At 38.2% G+C, this 17,749-nt stretch overlaps 1 protein-coding gene across 3 annotated transcripts in view; it reads left to right on the top strand.

The window, feature by feature from the left end:
- The window catches only part of LOC138403446 (uncharacterized), a 49,314-nt gene that overhangs the window by 7,294 nt on the left and 24,271 nt on the right, over positions 1-17,749 (top strand). For 2 of the 3 annotated variants that reach the window (XM_069504027.1, XM_069504026.1), the window contains exons 2-4: positions 7,844-8,066; positions 10,626-10,732; positions 13,105-13,236. In XM_069504027.1, coding sequence (XP_069360128.1) covers positions 7,844-8,066; positions 10,626-10,732; positions 13,105-13,236 — 462 coding nt within the window. The remainder of the gene's footprint in view (positions 1-7,843; positions 8,067-10,625; positions 10,733-13,104; positions 13,237-17,749) is intronic. The other variant, XM_069504028.1, reaches the window with a different exon arrangement.

The raw sequence follows: 17,749 nt of genomic DNA, 5'->3' as shown, positions 1-17,749 counted from the left end.
CATAATAGCTATCTGCATGTCAAATTTCCCGATTCGTCCAGTATAGATAAACTAGGTACCTAAAATAAACTTTTCATATCTTCTTTCAAGTAGAAACTTATCAAACTTATTACTAGTTAGATATTTTCTTGTGATTATAGAGATTCGCCTTGCCTTCTGAGCTTCAAACGATAGGTAGGAAGTTACTTAATGGAAATACCAAGCATGCTTTTCTAAAGCCTTCATAATATCCAATTGCTAGCGCATACTTCCTAAGATACTTTAATAAAATACCTATCGACTCTCAGGTTGCTTTAAGTATGCCACTCTTGATCCTTTGTAATATAATCCTTGATAATAAAATGCAATATTACCTATCGTGTTTTCGAAGAATGACTTTGTAATAAGTAGGTTCCTTTGGTCTGGTCCACCCTCTTATATGGTTGTGAAACTTGGGTTCTCAAAAGGGAAGCAAATAACCGCCTGCAAGCTTTTGAGATGTGGATCTACAGGAAATTGAATTCTTTGGGGCTCAAGATAACCTGGAACAGCTTTCTTTACACCGAACACTAAGGTACTGGAAATGGTCCACAAATACAGAGAACTCATGTCTACTATCATGCGAAGGAAGCTCACTTTCTTTGGACATTTACAAAGAGGAGCCCAATTCTCATTTCCAAGATTAGTTTTGGAAGGAAGAATTGAAGGCAAAAGGGCTCCAGGTCGCCAAAGACGCAAATGGTTGGACGATATAAGGGGCTAGACAGGGCTTAATTGGTACCCAAAGTTAAAAGAGGCGGCTTCAAATAGAGAAGCTTTTCGCATGATGACCTCCAAACTTCGTTTCGAAGAAGGCACGCGATGATGATGATGATGAGGTACCTTTGAAGTAGGTAAGAAAGAAAAACGTTTATTTCTTAAATTTTGCCACACATCACATCATGTAGTACGGGAACTTAGAAGAAAAAAATCCTTACGTTGACACATTGGCCCCTAAATTAGTCGCGGACGAAGTCGCGGGTATCAGCTGGTTAATAATAATATTGGTGGTGCGGATTTTATGACTATTTTATTACGGTTTACCGCGGTTCTCTATTAGGTTGCCCAGCATGTGGGCAAACGGAGCAATATTACCTACATACCTAACTACGTAAATCACTGTAAAATTCCAATATTACTTTCAAGTAACGAAGATGAATAACGTGTTATTTTGCTTGTGGGAAGAAAATCTAAACAATTTTCCAACATTTTAAAGCGGTCGTTAGTTACCCTTTGCATTATATAGCCCAAAGTAAAAAATGCATGCTCTAAAATTCCAAACAAATCGGATTCAATATTGCCAAGAGTCCTACAAGAATCCTATTTTACAGTTTTATGTTTTCCAGTTTTCCCCTCCAATTATTATAATATGGGTACACTCAAGTCAAGAGTGAATAGGCATCTTCTAGGCAAACGCGCTCCATCTTAGGCTGCATCATCAATTTCCACCAGGTCGGATTTCAACTAAGCGCTAGTCTATACATTTAAAAAAAACAACTGAATCATGGCATCAGAAAAAAATCAGGGGTAATTTTTTTGAGATAACATTGGGACATTTTTACGGTAAAAATATAAAAGTCGCAAAATTCCTGAGACGTTAGGTATTGACTAATGAGTTATTTATTTATTTAAAATTATCGAAAATTCAGAGGCCTAAAAAATTTGGTCAATACTTTGGCGGTTGTTATTTCTTAAAAAGTAGTTTTTTTCCAATTACTGCCTGAGAAACTTCATAAGGTATCACTCCCACGCTTTTATATTCAGTAGATAACCTAAAAATCTACGGAGAATATAAGGAACAAACCTACTTACCTATTTGAAATTCACAAATACCTATAATGTTGACCCAATATATTATTATTTTCGATTTCAGCATTATGGGTCAACATAACATTTGTGAATTTCATTGAAAACAAAGTGGGCGCCAAATAGGGGGGTCAATTGATGGACGAATAAGGTCGAAGTGCGGAAATGATCCCAGGAAGGAAAATAAAGAAGAAGGAAATGATCTCTTTTTTGTTAACCCAGGCTTTTGCCGTGTTAAAAAAAACTTTAGACCACAGAAATTATTTATTTTATAAAATGTAACTTTTAACCGACTTTTAAAAAAGGAGCAAGCAGGTTCTCAATTCGACTGTGTTGTCTTCCAACGCTGCGCTTTGCAGTACCCAGTTGTTGTTGTTAATTATTGTTGGTTTGTCGTAAAATCACGCCGCAATGGACTTGATTTTTAGCATGTACAATGTACATACTTAGTTAAAGACCTGAAGAATGACTTGCTATTTTTTATCCCGGAAAATCAGATCCTAGACCCACGAAACCGAAGTCGCAGGGACCATAAACATTTATGTGATAAACTAGCTTATGCTCGCGACTTCGTCCGCGTGGACTACACAAATTTCAAACCCCTGTTTCACCCCCTGAGGGGTTGAATTTTCAAAAATCCTTTCTTAGCGGATGCCTACGTCACAATAGCTATCTGCATACCAAATTTCAGCCAGATCCGTCCAGTAGTTTGAGCTGTGCGTTGATAGATCAGTCAGTCAGTCAGTCAGTCACCTTTTCCTTTTATATATTCAGAATATGTAAAAGAGTACCCTCAGCAAGTTTCTTCTTATAAACTTACTGAGGGTCTACTAAATAGCTAGCTGATATCCGTGATTTCCTCTGCGTGGATTTAGGTTTTAAAAATCCAGTGGGAACTATTTGATTTTCCGGGATAAAAAGTAGCCAATGTCACTCTCCAGGTCTTTAATTGTAACTATGTAAGTCACCTTCGACGATTCGTTGCTTCGTTGCGCCGTGATTGAAGCACAAACCAACAAAACAAACACACTTTCGCATTTATAACAAGGGTAGTGATACCGATACATGGACAGTAAAATTCTGCAAAATGTCAGTGTTAATAAGACCACTTAACCCCGTTACCCGAATATGATGAATCGCTGAAAAAATAAGAACAATAACTCAATTTTTTTTTCATATAAATTGCCGCGCTCGATTTACAAGAGAAGTGGGATTTTTGGAGGGTCGTTGACAGAAATAATAAATACTTACGTATGAAATTAGAGCCATCAGATAGTATAATCTGTTCGTACCAGTTACCACCGAATTCAGAATAAAATAGAAACGTATAAGGAGCGTGAGTTTGTAGCCGCGCAGATGAACAATTGAAGCATCAGACTCAAACTAACTTGGCAATGACTACCGATCCGCACTTGGCCAGCGTGGCAGACTACAGCCTAAACACTTCCATCTGAGAGGAGACTTGTTCTCAGTAGTGGGCCAGCAATGATGGTGATGATGAATGTAATGGTGTTAATTAAATACATAAACTTAAAACTAAAGCTACGAGGGTTCCAAACGTGAAATCCATCAGTCTGTGTTATTGAAAAAACCTACCTGGTTTGACAATAACTTTGGATGCTGTAGTCTAGCATCCTCTCAGAATGGGAAAAGCTTAAAGTCCACCATGCTGGCCAAGTACAGATTGACAGACTTCACACACCTTTGAGTAGAACATTGTAGCGGACTGTCAGTCATGCAGGTTTTCGCATATTTACCTCACCGAAAGGTAGTTAAAGCAGGTGATATTTAATTGCTAAAATGCACACAACTGAATAATATGCATGCTCGGGATCGAACCTGGACCACCCAAACAGGAGGCCAAGATCTTGGCCACAAGACTTTTGACTCACACATACAGACATAAAATAAGAGTATTTAATGGTGCCTTCACATATAAACCCCGGCATATTAAAAACAGCAAATACCATTTCTATTATCTTACCTACTTAGAATTCCATGGTATCCATACGTCTTATAAATAAATAAATAAAAATAAAATAAAATAAAATAATTTTATTTCAGGCAATGACAAAACAAGTTACAACCCATAACAATATACACACAATATGGAGCAGATTACATTAAATATTAGAATTGAATTGACTAACAATATAAATGTAAAAAAATAAAATAAAAAAATCTTATGGTATGGTATGGTATATGGTCTTATGGTATGCAGTGGCGGATTTGTAGTCTTGGCCGCCCTAGGCCCCAGGCCATCTAGTAAGTAGGTACCAGCCGCCCCTTTCTTAGCACTCATGATAATAGATTTTTTATTTCCAACTTTTATCATAATTAACATCAGTGATTTTTTTTCATGATTGGCCGCCCTAGGCCCGGGCCTACTTGGCCTTAGGGCAAATCCGCCACTGATGGTATGGTATCTATACCCACGCGGGGATCTTACGCTGATATTTTTTGTGCGTTAGTAAGTAGCTAAGACAATATTTACGGTATTTAATCATGCTAAGGTGTAATTATTACTTACTTACCTACGTGATTTTCGCAGGGGCTAAAACGACCCGGCATTTCATACGAGATGTTTAGCTAGGTGTGAATCCAGTATGAATGCAGACTGCAGTCCCAAGTTAAACACTCTACTTACTTTTCACTTCGATTGCGAGAAAATACTCAGATGCCTCCCAAGCAAGGGGCACATCGTAAATTCAAGAAAAGCTATTAATCTTCTTGAAGACTCAAGAGACATGTGTAAAACAAGCGTATTGTAAAGTTAAATCTGCTGCGCGATTGCGGTAGAATGACAGCTACAATGTCACGATCGCAATCACCTCTGATTGGTTGATGCTCGCTCACTATTGGCTACAATGCATTGTTGCAACAAGAATAGCACAAATTCAGCCAATCACAACAATTGAGATTGTAATAATGATTGATGCAGGTTTTAGACAATCGCCCTGCTGATTGGTTGATGCTCGCTCACTATTGGCTACAATGCATTGTTGCAACAAGAATAGCCCAAATTCAGCCAATTGCAATAATTGAGATTGTAATAATGATTGATGCAGGTTTTAGACAATCGCCTTGCTGATTGGTTGATGCTCGCTCACTATTGGCTACAATACATTGTTGCAACAAGAATAGCCCAAATTCAGCCAATCGCAATAATTGAGATTGTAATAATGATTGATGCAGGTTTTAGACAATCGCCCTGCTGATTGGTTGATGCTCGCTCACTATTGGCTACAATGCATTGTTGCAACAAGAATAGCCCAAATTCAGCCAATCGCAACAATTGAGATTGTAATAATGATTGATGCAGGTTTTAGACAATCGCCTTGCTGATTGGTTGATGCTCGCTCACTATTGGCTACAATACATTGTTGCAACAAGAATAGCCCAAATTCAGCCAATCGCAATAATTGAGATTGTAATAATGATTGATGCAGGTTTTAGACAATCGCCCTGCTGATTGGTTGATGCTCGCTCACTATTGGCTACAATGCATTGTTGCAACAAGAATAGAACAAATTCAGCCAATCGCAACGATTGAGATTGTAATAATGATTGATGCAGGTTTTAGACAATCGCCCTGCTGATTGGTTGATGCTCGCTCACTATTGGCTACAATGCATTGTTGCAACAAGAATAGCCCAAATTCAGCCAATCGCAACAATTGAGATTGTAATAATGATTGATGCAGGTTTTAGACAATCGCCTTGCTGATTGGTTGATGCTCGCTCACTATTGGCTACAATACATTGTTGCAACAAGAATAGCCCAAATTCAGCCAATCGCAATAATTGAGATTGTAATAATGATTGATGCAGGTTTTAGACAATCGCCCTGCTGATTGGTTGATGCTCGCTCACTATTGGCTACAATACATTGTTGCAACAAGAATAGCCCAAATTCAGCCAATCGCAACAATTGAGATTGTAATAATGATTGATGCAGGTTTTACGAAATCGCCCTACTGTATAGCCTGTAATGTTATTGAAACTTGACTTTGCGTGTAGGTTTTCTTTAAATCACCACAATGAAAGGATTTTAGTGCTTGGCACTTAAGGAGAAACTAACTGACTGACCATGTGACTAACGTACTGCTCAAACCGCTGCGCTTGATAGTTTTCTTTATAGTAGACCCCCACTTACAAAGAATTTTGCAACCCAACCCAGCAAAGCTTGGGCGGGGCAGTTATAGTTAAGTAGGTAGAAACTTAACTTAAAATGTTTTTTATTTAAAAAATCGTAAAAAAATTAAGTAGGTTGTACTTAATAAATAAAAAATACTTAGTCTGCCAAGTTGTAATCTGCATACAAATTCATTAAAAAATTCTAGGTATGTTCTCCTACCTACCAACTTGACTTAATCAATGATAATGGATAGATCAAAGTTAATTAAGCGAGTAGGTACTAACCAGTGTAATCTTGCTACAAAATTAGCTTTAGATGCACCTTTATGAAGTTTTAATTAAAAATATCTGTTTCACTTTGTAATAATATTATATGCCTTTATAACATTGCAATAAAAATTCATCGCCTATATTACAGCAAATGGGAGTAGGTATACTTAGTCCGCGACAGGTTGAGATGGCAATCGGGGTATGAGGCAGGGGGGACGCCCCGCACACCCGCGCTATCCCGCACCGGGTGCCGCGCTAGCGGGGGCTGTGCGGGTGTGCGGGGCGTTCCCTCCCCGATTACGTTCTCAACCTATCACGTACTATAGGTAGGTAGGTACGTACCTAAACTGTAATATTGCCGTAGTTCAAAGATGTTACAAATAAATAATAAATAAATAAATAAAAATCTTTTTTATTCGTATAAACTTTTACAAGTACTTACGAATAGTCGGATGCATCTACCACTGGTTCGGAATGCCTTTCCTACCGAGAAGAACCAGCAAGAAACTCGGCGGTTGCTCTTTTCAAATATTTGATTTAGGTCTAGTATTAAGTTCATTGCATTTAATTTATTCTGAACTACCTACTTCTTAGATGAAACGTATCCATGGCCTCGTCCGCGTAAGTTTCGGTTTTTAAAAATCCCTTGGAAACTCGATTTTCCGTGATAAAAAGTAGTCAAAATCCGAATTTTTGTAACCTCGAATGTCTATTTTGACCGGACTATAATATAATTTATATCCCGTAGTTTGAAATAAGCTTTATGCTTATTTTGAGTACTTAGTTATGAAACAAAACTCAAAATTAAAACCTGACTAAGTACTTTAATAAACGCTGAAATACAGTGAAATTGTTTTTTCGTCGCTTGATATTTAAGCATTTTAATATTGCACTGAACCTACCCTTTAAAAAAAAAGTCATTAAGGCGGGTCACCGAGGCTAAGCGGAAAAAACTGGTTTGCTAGATCAAATGTTTTAGGTATTTACTATTAAATAATGGCCTTGCTAAAAATATACCTACAATATACCTAAAGACATTGTCTAAAGAATGTGCTACTTTGATACACAATAAGAAGTACTTCACTCGATCAAATAAAATCTTGAAATAAGCCAAAATAAAAGTCTAAAACGAATTATTTAATACTAAAACTTCTGACTTGGCAAATAATTTTTATATGGAAATATTTGTCTTAAGTTAATTTAATTAATTTGTCTAAGTACTACAGAGAACCTGCTAAATTTTGGTTTTCAACAGGACTTCTAAAATTTATTAAATTCAAATTTAACGTTTGAAACAGAATTTGAACGTTGCCAAGGGGTTTACTTCAAAGCCGCGCTGCCCGCCTCGGTGACTCGCCTTAAGTCGAAAATAACAACCAAACTGAGAGGGTTTCATGACGTAGTCCCGAACAAGTATACCGCCGACAGTACTCGCACTAACGGAGTTTTCTGCAATCTGCGCCAAGTTTATTAAGAAGTTTCAAGATACAAACGTCGTGTCGTCGGTCCAGCTGGCGCTACTGAGCAAAACCACCGCCCAGTGGAGATCTCCCTTCACACCGCTCCCGTATGGCTTGATGATGATGAATAAAGTGTTTAAATTTCAAAAACAGGTGCAACCCTCACTACAGCCCAAAGCAGAGGCTACGATTTGAACAACCTGGATCTGCTCCGAGTGCTGACAGAGAATCCTTGGCCGGGCGTGGGACACCACCGCTGGGACGCCGCGCCCATAGACGCGGGCCTGGGGAACTACCAGAGGCCTGCGTACCCCAGGGTCAACAGGGCCTTGGGTCCTGAAGAGGCGCTTGAGAGCTATGACGATGATGTTTCCAGGTAAGCTGCTGGCAGTGCCGGCTTCACATCTGTACCTACAGTGCGACAAGGCTAACTTGGCGCGTGGCGAAAATCGGAACTAACGTTGCTGTCAAGTGTCCCCTTTGTTCTTGTTTGAATATTCTTAGTCTTTGTTCTCCAACAGCGCCCCTCTGTCAATGTCATTCAAGTGCCAAGAGAGCCTTGTCGCACTGTAGCAGCGCCGCTTGCGACATGGCCGCCGCGTCTCCAAAGAGCATGCATGCGTCTCTCTCTATAAATTAAATATTTTTGAACTAAGGAGGTAAATGATATGCGCGGCTTTTTTATTTTTATTTAGATAAGTATAAGTTAGCCCTTGACTGCTATCTCACCTGGTGGTAAGTGATGATGCAGTCTAAAATTTATGCGGGCTAATCTGGAAGGGGTATGGCAGTTTTATTAAACCCTCTTTGGGTTCTACACGGCATCGTACCGGAACACTAAATCGCTTGGCGGCATGGCTTTGCCAGTACGGTGGTAACTAGCCACGGCCCAAGCCTCCCACCAGACCAGACCAGTCCAAACCCCTACCGGGAATCCGAAATTCAAGACCCGGGACCTCCAACTAACAAGACAGCGCTCACCACTGCGCCAGGGAGGTTGTTGAAAACTTCGTCGTCGTGGTCTTCATGCTGAGGGTAGATTCCTGAATAGGCCGGCCCTCCAAAGTCGGTCACCCATCCAGTTACCGACTTGGGTTAAATTTTTTCAAAATCGGTTAAACTGTTGGGCTGAAAACGGGTTATTCTTCCCACCAACATCATTTATTTTACTTATTGCATTATTTGCACTCGAATTTTCGATCACTAGTGAAAATTTAACTGTTTTCCCCCTTATTATAAATGCGAAAGTGTGTTTGTTTGTTGGTTTGTTGGTTTGTCCTTCAATCACGTCGCAACGGTGCAACGGATTGACGTGATTTTGCACGGGTATAGATAAAGACCTGGAGAGTGACATAGGCTACTTTTTGTCCCGGTAAATCAAAGAGTTCCCACGGGATTTATAAAAAACCTAATTCCACGCGGACGAAGTCGCGGGCATCAGCTAGTAAGTATTATATAATACTACTCATAATAGTAATATTAGGTAGATATGGTGTACTAAAATAGATACTTAGATATAAAGGTAACTACCTACTTACCTATCAAAAGTTTCGAGTAATATCAAAATTCCATCTACCCAATACCGCCGCCACCCTTTTCAAAGATTTTGCCCTTTCAAGTGAACCATAGGCAATAATAGAAATATCATACTACTAGCTTATGCTCGCGACTTCGTCCGCGTGGACTACACAAATTTCAAACCCCTATTTCAACCCCTTAGGGTTTGAATTTTCAAAAATCCTCTCTTAGCGGATGCCTACGTTATAATAGCTATCTGCATGCCAAATTTCAGCCCGATCCGTCCAGTAGTTTGAGCTGTGCGTTGATAGATCAGTCAGTCAGTCAGTCAGTCAGTCAGTCACCTTTTCCTTTTATATATTTAGATTAAGTTGTAAGCCATAGAAATACTTATTGAGTAGGCAGGTAGGTAGGTATTGTACACGAAGTTTCAAGCTATGTCCAAGATTATTTTCACAAAGTTGGCAAAGTTCAGAATGATCAGTTTCACAAAGTTCGTAGTAATTACTTAAACTTAGTAAGACTCCTTTATCTGGAGGTTGTCCACTATTTTCAGCTATAAGATTAATATCTAAATATATAAAAGGAAAAGGTGACTGACTGACTGACTAACTGATCTATCAATGCACAACTCAAACTACTGGGCGGATCGGGCTGAAATTTAGCATGCAGATAGCTGTTATGACGTAGGCATCCACTAAGAAAGGGTTTTTGAAAATTCAACCCCTAAGGGGGTAAAATAGGAATTTGAATTTTGTGTAGTCCACGCGGACGAAGTCGCGAGCATAAGCTAGTAATATATAAAATGAAAAGGTAACTGACTGACTGACTGACTGATTGATCTATCAACGCACAGCTCAAACTACTGGAGGGATCGGGCTGAAATTTAGCATACAGATAGCTGTTATGACGTAGGCATCCGCTAAGAAAGGGTTTTTGAAAATTCAACCCCTGAGGGGTGAAAATAGGGATTAGAAATTTGTGTATTCCACGCAGACGAAGTCGCGAGCATACTCTAGTTTCTAAATATAGATGATGCTCGCGACTTTTTAAATTTACGCCTACTGTCGAACGTGTGAAAATATGTAATGCTATCTGGATCTGGTGCTTGCGCAGGTTTTTATACCTACCTACCTATCATAAATTCTCGTCCTGCAAGTTTAACATGAAGTGTTCGAATCAACCCTGATAATAAAAGAAAAAAAAAAACCCAAACTGGCCGGACAATCTCAAGGGAGCTTCTGGATATAAGCTGAACAAGACCACGTTCTGTGGAGATCCTTGTAAAAGACGATAAACGTCTACCTACTGCTGGACCTATTGTAGTTCGTACCTATCGGCTGAGACGACGACGCTGAGTAATAGCTATAATCTTAGATAAAGTATGCCACGTTTATAATAATTACTTTTTTTGCAGGGGTTCGGAAAAACGGTCGGCGGTCGCGACAGCGTTGAACGCCGGCCGTCGAAGACGCCAGCCGACGCCCGCGCTCGGTAAGGCAGTCGCGCCGTATGTCGGCGTCGGTAAGCAGTGTCGCTCACGGCGAATATAATACCCGCTTTACTTGTTATGAAAGGGCTTTACCTGTATATTCTAAAACAGATTTTTATTAAGTTTTATTATACATAATAGTTTTTGATTTATCGTGCAAAATGTCGAAAAAATACCCGAGTACGGAATCCTCGGTGCGCGAGTCTGACTCGCACTTGGCCGGTTTTTTTGAACTATCAATTGCAATATACCTGCTTACAATTTTTAAAAGCCTCGCAAATTTGACACGTTGTCGCTACGCGTTATTTTTGTTTCAGCCCTTATAATCTAAATATATAAAAGGAAAAGGTGACTGACTGACTGACTGATTGACTGACTGACTGACTGACTGACTGACTGACTGATCTATCAACGCACAGCTCAAACCACTGGACGGATCGGGCTGAAATTTGGCATGCAGAATGCAGATACCTATTATGACGTAGACATCCGCTAAGAAAGGATTTTTGAAAATTCAACCCCTAAGGGGGTGAAATAGGGGTTTGAAATTTGTGAAGTCCACGCGGACGAAGTTGCGAGCATAAGCTAGTATACTTATATGGCCGCCTTTCTGCGTGTCTTTCTGTTTATGCTCTACGTGACTAAATTGCACTATAAACTATACTTAATACACGCACAGTACCAAAACCACAATGAGACATATTTTCAGAGCTTTACCTTCCCAAAGGTCGTACTTTCATAACTTTATTGTGAACATAGAAAGAGACATTTTCAGAACTCACAACTACGACCTTGTCTTACGAATATAATTGGGTCTTGGACTGTAGTAATAAAATGATGTGTTTTTAGGGTTCCGTACCTCAAAAGGAAAAACGGGACCCTTATAGGATCACTTTGTTGTCTGTCTGTCTGTCCGTCTGTCTGTCAAGAAACCTACAGGGTACTTCCCGTTGACCTAGAATCTTGACATTTGGCAGGTAGGTAGATCTTATAGCTGACATTTGGGGAAAAATTTGAAAACCGTGAATTTAGGGTTAGATCACACAAAAAAAATTAAATTGTTGTTATGAACTAATAATTAATATTTTCAACTTTCGAAGTGAGATAACTATATCAAGTGGGGTATCATATGAAAGGTCTTCACCTGTACATTCTAAAACAGATTTTTATTTATTTTTATGCATCATTGTTTTTGTATTATCGTGCAAAATGTCGAAAAAATACGACTGTAGTACGGAACCCTCATTGCGCGAGCCTGACTCGCACTTGGCCGGTTTTTATTTTTTTGTATAGCGGTAGTTTATGGAGCTAGAATTCATTATTAAAGAGAATAACTTAAAAAAACATGATTTTATTTATTTTAACATAAAAGCGAATAATGACGTCATAATGCATAAACGACAAATATTTTTCAGTTTTTCTTTTTATAACATAAAAATACTTTTCAGCAGAAATTACTTTATTTTTATGTTAAAAATTGAAAGCTATATTTGTCGTTTAGCATTGTGACGTCATTATTCGCTTTCTGTACAGCGTGACGTTAATAGGTAATTATTTATGTTAAAAATAAATAAAAATCATGTTTTTTTTAAATCATTCACTTTAAATAATGAATAATTCTAGCCCCATAAACTACCGTACCGCTATACAACAAAATTAGGTGAGTACATCATTTTATTACTACAGTCCAAGAAGAGCCTATTATTTTAATTTAGGTTAGTTGTTGGTGTCGTCTCGACTCTTCTACGTATGGCATTACATTAGTAAAATTGTATTGTGTGTATGATAGTCCAAAATTATTATCTCACGATAATAACATTGGCTCCCACAATGTTGATCTTTGTAAGTAGGTATGTAATATGGCATTCCTGGATATCATTCACAATCAAGAAGTTAAGATTGGTTATACATATTATGGCATATACACTTTTAATATTTTAAGTTTTAAGAAGTTCATCATCATCATGATCGGGTTGATTATCATGATTGCCGGCTCATTATAGAGTACGGGTCTTCTCTCAGAGTGAGAAGGGTTTAAGCCGTAATCTACCACTCCGTCCTAGTGTGGATTGGCAGACTTTACACACCTTTGAAAACATTATGGAGAACTCTCAGGCATGCATTCCTCATGATGGAATCATTTCCTTCACTGATAAAGTGATATTTTATTACTTAAAACGCACATAACTCTCATCTGAAAAGTTAGAGTTGCATGTCCTGGATCAAACCCCCGACCTCCGATTACGAGGCGGACGTCCTAACCACTAGGCTATCGCAGCTAAGAACATCATCAGCCAACCTTAGCGACTATCACGCAACTTCTGTGCTAGGCCAAAGTTCCTCACGACTTGTATGTATGTTGTATGAATAGTGAGTAAATCCAATAACATGAACTCTTTTTCAGGAGTTCTCAGCGACGTGGGATCCTTCTTCGACTCGTTGCGGGATAACCTGGAGACGCTGGCATCCCTGTCTCCCCAGCAGAGGTCCAACCTGTTCCAGGAACTGCACACCGTCGTCCACGCCCCATCCTCTGGCAAGTATTACACGTTATACGACATTATTCCTTACGATGTAGGATCCTTTTTCGACTCGTTGCGGGATAATCTGGAGACGCAGGCATCCCTGTCTCCCCAGCAGAGATCCAACCTGTTCCAGGAACCGCACACCATTGTCCATGCTCCATCCTCTGGGTATCTAATTATTGTATAAAAAGGAATGGTGACTTTCCGACTGACTGACTGATATATCAACACACAGCTCTAACTACTGGACGGATCAGGCTGGGCATGCAGATAGCTGTTATGACGTAGAGATCCGCTAAGAAAGGATTTTTGAAAATTCAACACCTAAGGGAGTAAAATAGGAGTTTGAAAATTTTGTAGTCCACGTTAACGAAGTCGCGAGCTTAAGCTAGTATATATAAGAGGAAAAGCTGACTGACTGACTGACTGACTGATCTATCAACGCACAGCTCAAAGCACTGGGTGGATCTGGCTGAAAGGCACACATTTTATTATATATATATTTCTATATAATAAGATTAATGCAGAATTACCCATCTTTAAGTTGCCGCTTACTCAGTGTAAAAAGAAAGTTATATCCTTTTTGTTGAATAAATCTTATGACGAAACAGAAGATTTCTTACAATCTATCAGTACATCTACTATATTCTCAATAAATAATAATAACTAAAGTGAATAGAAATAAATATAATTTATTTATTTTTTATTTATTTATTATTTTAATTTACTTACACAACATTACTTAATATACACATAACCCACCCCTACACATTTACACTTACTCACACACACACACACACACACACACACACACACACACACACACACACACACACACACACACACACACACACACACACACACACACACACACACACACCCATAGATTTCCTTTGCAACAATCTAGGTTCATACGTTTATTTAAATGTAAAACGTTATAGATTAACAACTTTCTACAAAAAATTTATTTATTTATTACTTTTTAGATAACCGAGGGAGAGGGCTGGCTATCCTTAACACAGATCTAAAAATCTAGCTAGGATAGCCAGTTCTTGATCTTGTAACATTCATAATATTAAGCACTAATTGTTCAAGATCAAACCCTTGTATGTGTGTAACTATATGATTGAAAAATAAACGTTTTATTTATTATTTATTATTATTATTTTCAAATGGCGGTAAAATAGGGGTTTGAACATTTTGTAGTCCACTTCAACAAAGTCGCGAGCATAAGTTAAGTAGTATTTATAAATATAGTCAGATTTATAACTAGGTAGGTGTACCTACATTTTGATGTCAACAAAACATGAATAAGAATTAGCATAGACCGCAACTTCCGGTGTTGTATCACGTATACACTGTAGACTCTGTAAAGGATGTCGAACGCGAACAATACGGGATCGTATTCAGATGAGAAATACGTATTTTCCCACTTCCCATTTATATGAAGACGACCTTAAACGATACTAAGACTGGAGGCACACGATGCGTTGCGCCGCCGCACCGCAAAGATTTCACCGCATCAGCGGGCACACGAGCGGTGCGGCGCCGCAACGTTGTTATGTCGCAGTGGCGCCGTAGCATCGTCGCAATGCATTCACCCCTCCCCGCCTCGTCTCGGTGGTTGCCACTTGCCAGTCCGGTGCGGTGCCGGAGCGCATCGTGTGAGATGCCACAGATATTTCTATGTAAGACGACGCAGCGACACCGCTCCGGCGCCGCCGCGCGCCGCCGCAATGCATCGTGTGCCTCCGCCTCTAAGGCAAGTCTAATTGAAAGGCAAGCCACGTGCTCAAGTGTGGAAGGCTGACTACATACGATGACACTGAAACTAATACTGCTATTGTGGAAGGAATCTTGGAAATTAGATTTTTTAGGGTCTGTCTGTCTATCTGTATGTATGTCGTGTCTGTCAAGAAACCTACAGGGTACTTCCCGTTGACCTAGAATCATGAATTTTGGCAGGTAGGTAGGCCTTATAGCAGACATTAGGGAAAAAATCTGAAAACCGTGAATTTGTGGTGGTGTGAAAAAAAATTTAAAATGTGTTCATGAACAAATAATTAGTATAATATTTTCAACTTTCAAAGTAACATTAATATACCAAGTGGCATATCATATGAAAGGGCTTTACCTGTACATTCTAAAACAGATTTTTATTTATTTTTATGCATTATAGTTTTTGATTCATCGTACAAAATGCCGAAAATATACTAGAATACGGAACCCTTGGTGCGGGAGTCTGACTCGCACTTGGCCGATTTTTAATTTGTAAAGTGATACTAGAGCCTCTGATAACAAGCGAGGTTATTTTACGCACCTATTTATATAAAAGCTTTGATCATTACGTTACTTTACGTTAGTCACTCCTTTTTGTTATCACTTTGATAGGTAGGTACATCAGTAACAGCTTTACTTGATATTTTTGGTGATGATAAATTTTTATAAAAAATGTATACCTAAGTGAAACATCCATTTTTGAGGTTCCGTACCTCAAAAGGAAAAAAGCAACCCTTATAGGATCACTTTCGTTGTCTGTCTGTCCGTCTGTCTGTCGTGTCTATCAAGAAAACCTATAGGGTACTTCCCGTTGACCTAGAATCATGAAATTTGGTAGGTAGATAGCACAAGTAAAGAAATAAATCCGAAAACCGTGAATATGTGGTTACATCACAAAAAAATTAGAATGTGTTTATGAACAAAAAATTTGTATTTTCAACTATACCTACCAAGTGGGGTATCATATGAAAGGGCCTTACATTACATTCTAAAACAGATATTTATTTATTTTTGTGCACAGTTTTTGATTTATCGTGCAAAATGTCAAAAAAATACGACTGTAGTGCGGAACCCTCGGTGCGCGAGTCTGACTCGCACTTGGTCGGTTTTTTTCCAGACGTAATTGTGGACCGAATTTATGTTGTACATCGAACTTTAGAAAAAGATTTCGGCTTCGTAGAGCGCCGTCTCTGTCACTCACTGTGTGACGTTTTGTTGGTGTCAAAGACAGAGACATTGCTCTACGAATTCGTTAAGTATCTCATTCTAAAGTTCGATGCAGAATATTTCCTGCCGTGCACTGTAGGTAGGATCTCTGACGTATTTCGAGTAGCTTTAAATGAAAAAATATTCCGACGAATTGAGAACCTCCTCCTTTTTTTGAAGTCGGTTAAAAATATCTATATAAAGGCAAATTCAGTATCTTGGGTCAAACTAAGTAGCATTCCTTCGACTTTGAACATTGTGTGAAAGCTTGAAGTGGTTCTAATAAACTTTTGTCAAGAATCTAAATAGATACCTACATTTCAATACTTCAATGAGCCGATGAACCTAGAAGTAGGTACCTACCAGGTAGGTAATTGGAAAAGTTTGTGGCACACAAAGTTCTGGAAATTCTGGCTTCTGGTTTCGTATTAAGTATGTCAATACTTGCATAAATTGTTTTAGTTTTAATTCAATTCAATTCATTTATTTACTCGGACAACAATAGATCCATTATGTGTTAGTAACAATAAATACGATACGAACGACTGTCGGAGATCTCTTGATGACGTGAGCGTTTTTGCGGGAAAAATTTAAGTGCATTTTTGTTACACTTTATCGATTGAATAAAATTTTTGTAAATTTTCTGGTAGTTTAATATCACTTTAGGATCAAATTAAGACACTTCAAAAAAGGCTAAATTACCCTATTGTTCTTCAATAGCGTAATTAGGGTAAAAATAAACGTTGTCTTGAAGCAGGCGTTACTTTGCGGAAGTCCATGAACTAAAGTCCAAGGAACTAAAAGGTTAATCTATGCTAATATTATAAATAATTATAGATAGCTTGTAAATATCTGTTTCTGCATTTTGCTTACTAGCCCTGTGCTAGCCCTACATGCCCAAAACCACAGAATTAGAGAATAGTATCTACTTTTAATAAGGGCCCGCTATCGCTTGAACTATGAAATTCTAAGATTTCAAGCTCCAAATTTACCATCATAGGACGAACTTTCATATAGTTCAATAGGTACATGTTTAAAATAACTCAATCTTTCGTATTGACCTTTAATGTATCATATTTACAAAATCTATTTTATTTATTTTGTAGTGTCCAATCTCCCGCACCTAGTTTTAATTTAATAAATAACAGACTCAACTCAAAGCCCTATCTGTCCTTGAAAATCATCTAATTTACTGGAAAAAATACCTGAATATCAGAAATATAGTTTTATTGACTTATAATTATAATGTACTAGAATATGCATTTTTAATCACATTATTGGTAAAAAAAAAACTGTTGCCTGTTTTCACGAATTATATGGCTAGTTTAAGAAAACTTTTTGTATTGAATAAAACATAAATTCAACCAAAAATTTATATCAAAATAAACTATGTTCTTTAACAAATCTATTTGTATAGTTTTGGTAACAAGCCATTTATTTGATCAAGCATAAAAAAAATATAAACATCACTCTAAATTACAATAAATAGCCACGCAATGGCTCCTTTCGTATGGCCGGGCGTAAATTTGAAAACCTCCT

This window comes from Maniola hyperantus, chromosome 16, assembly GCF_902806685.2.
Source record: "Maniola hyperantus chromosome 16, iAphHyp1.2, whole genome shotgun sequence".
NCBI lineage: Eukaryota > Metazoa > Arthropoda > Insecta > Lepidoptera > Nymphalidae > Maniola > Maniola hyperantus.
The sequence above is the reverse complement of the archived record's forward strand: the minus strand, read 5'-3'. Positions and strand labels throughout refer to the sequence as shown.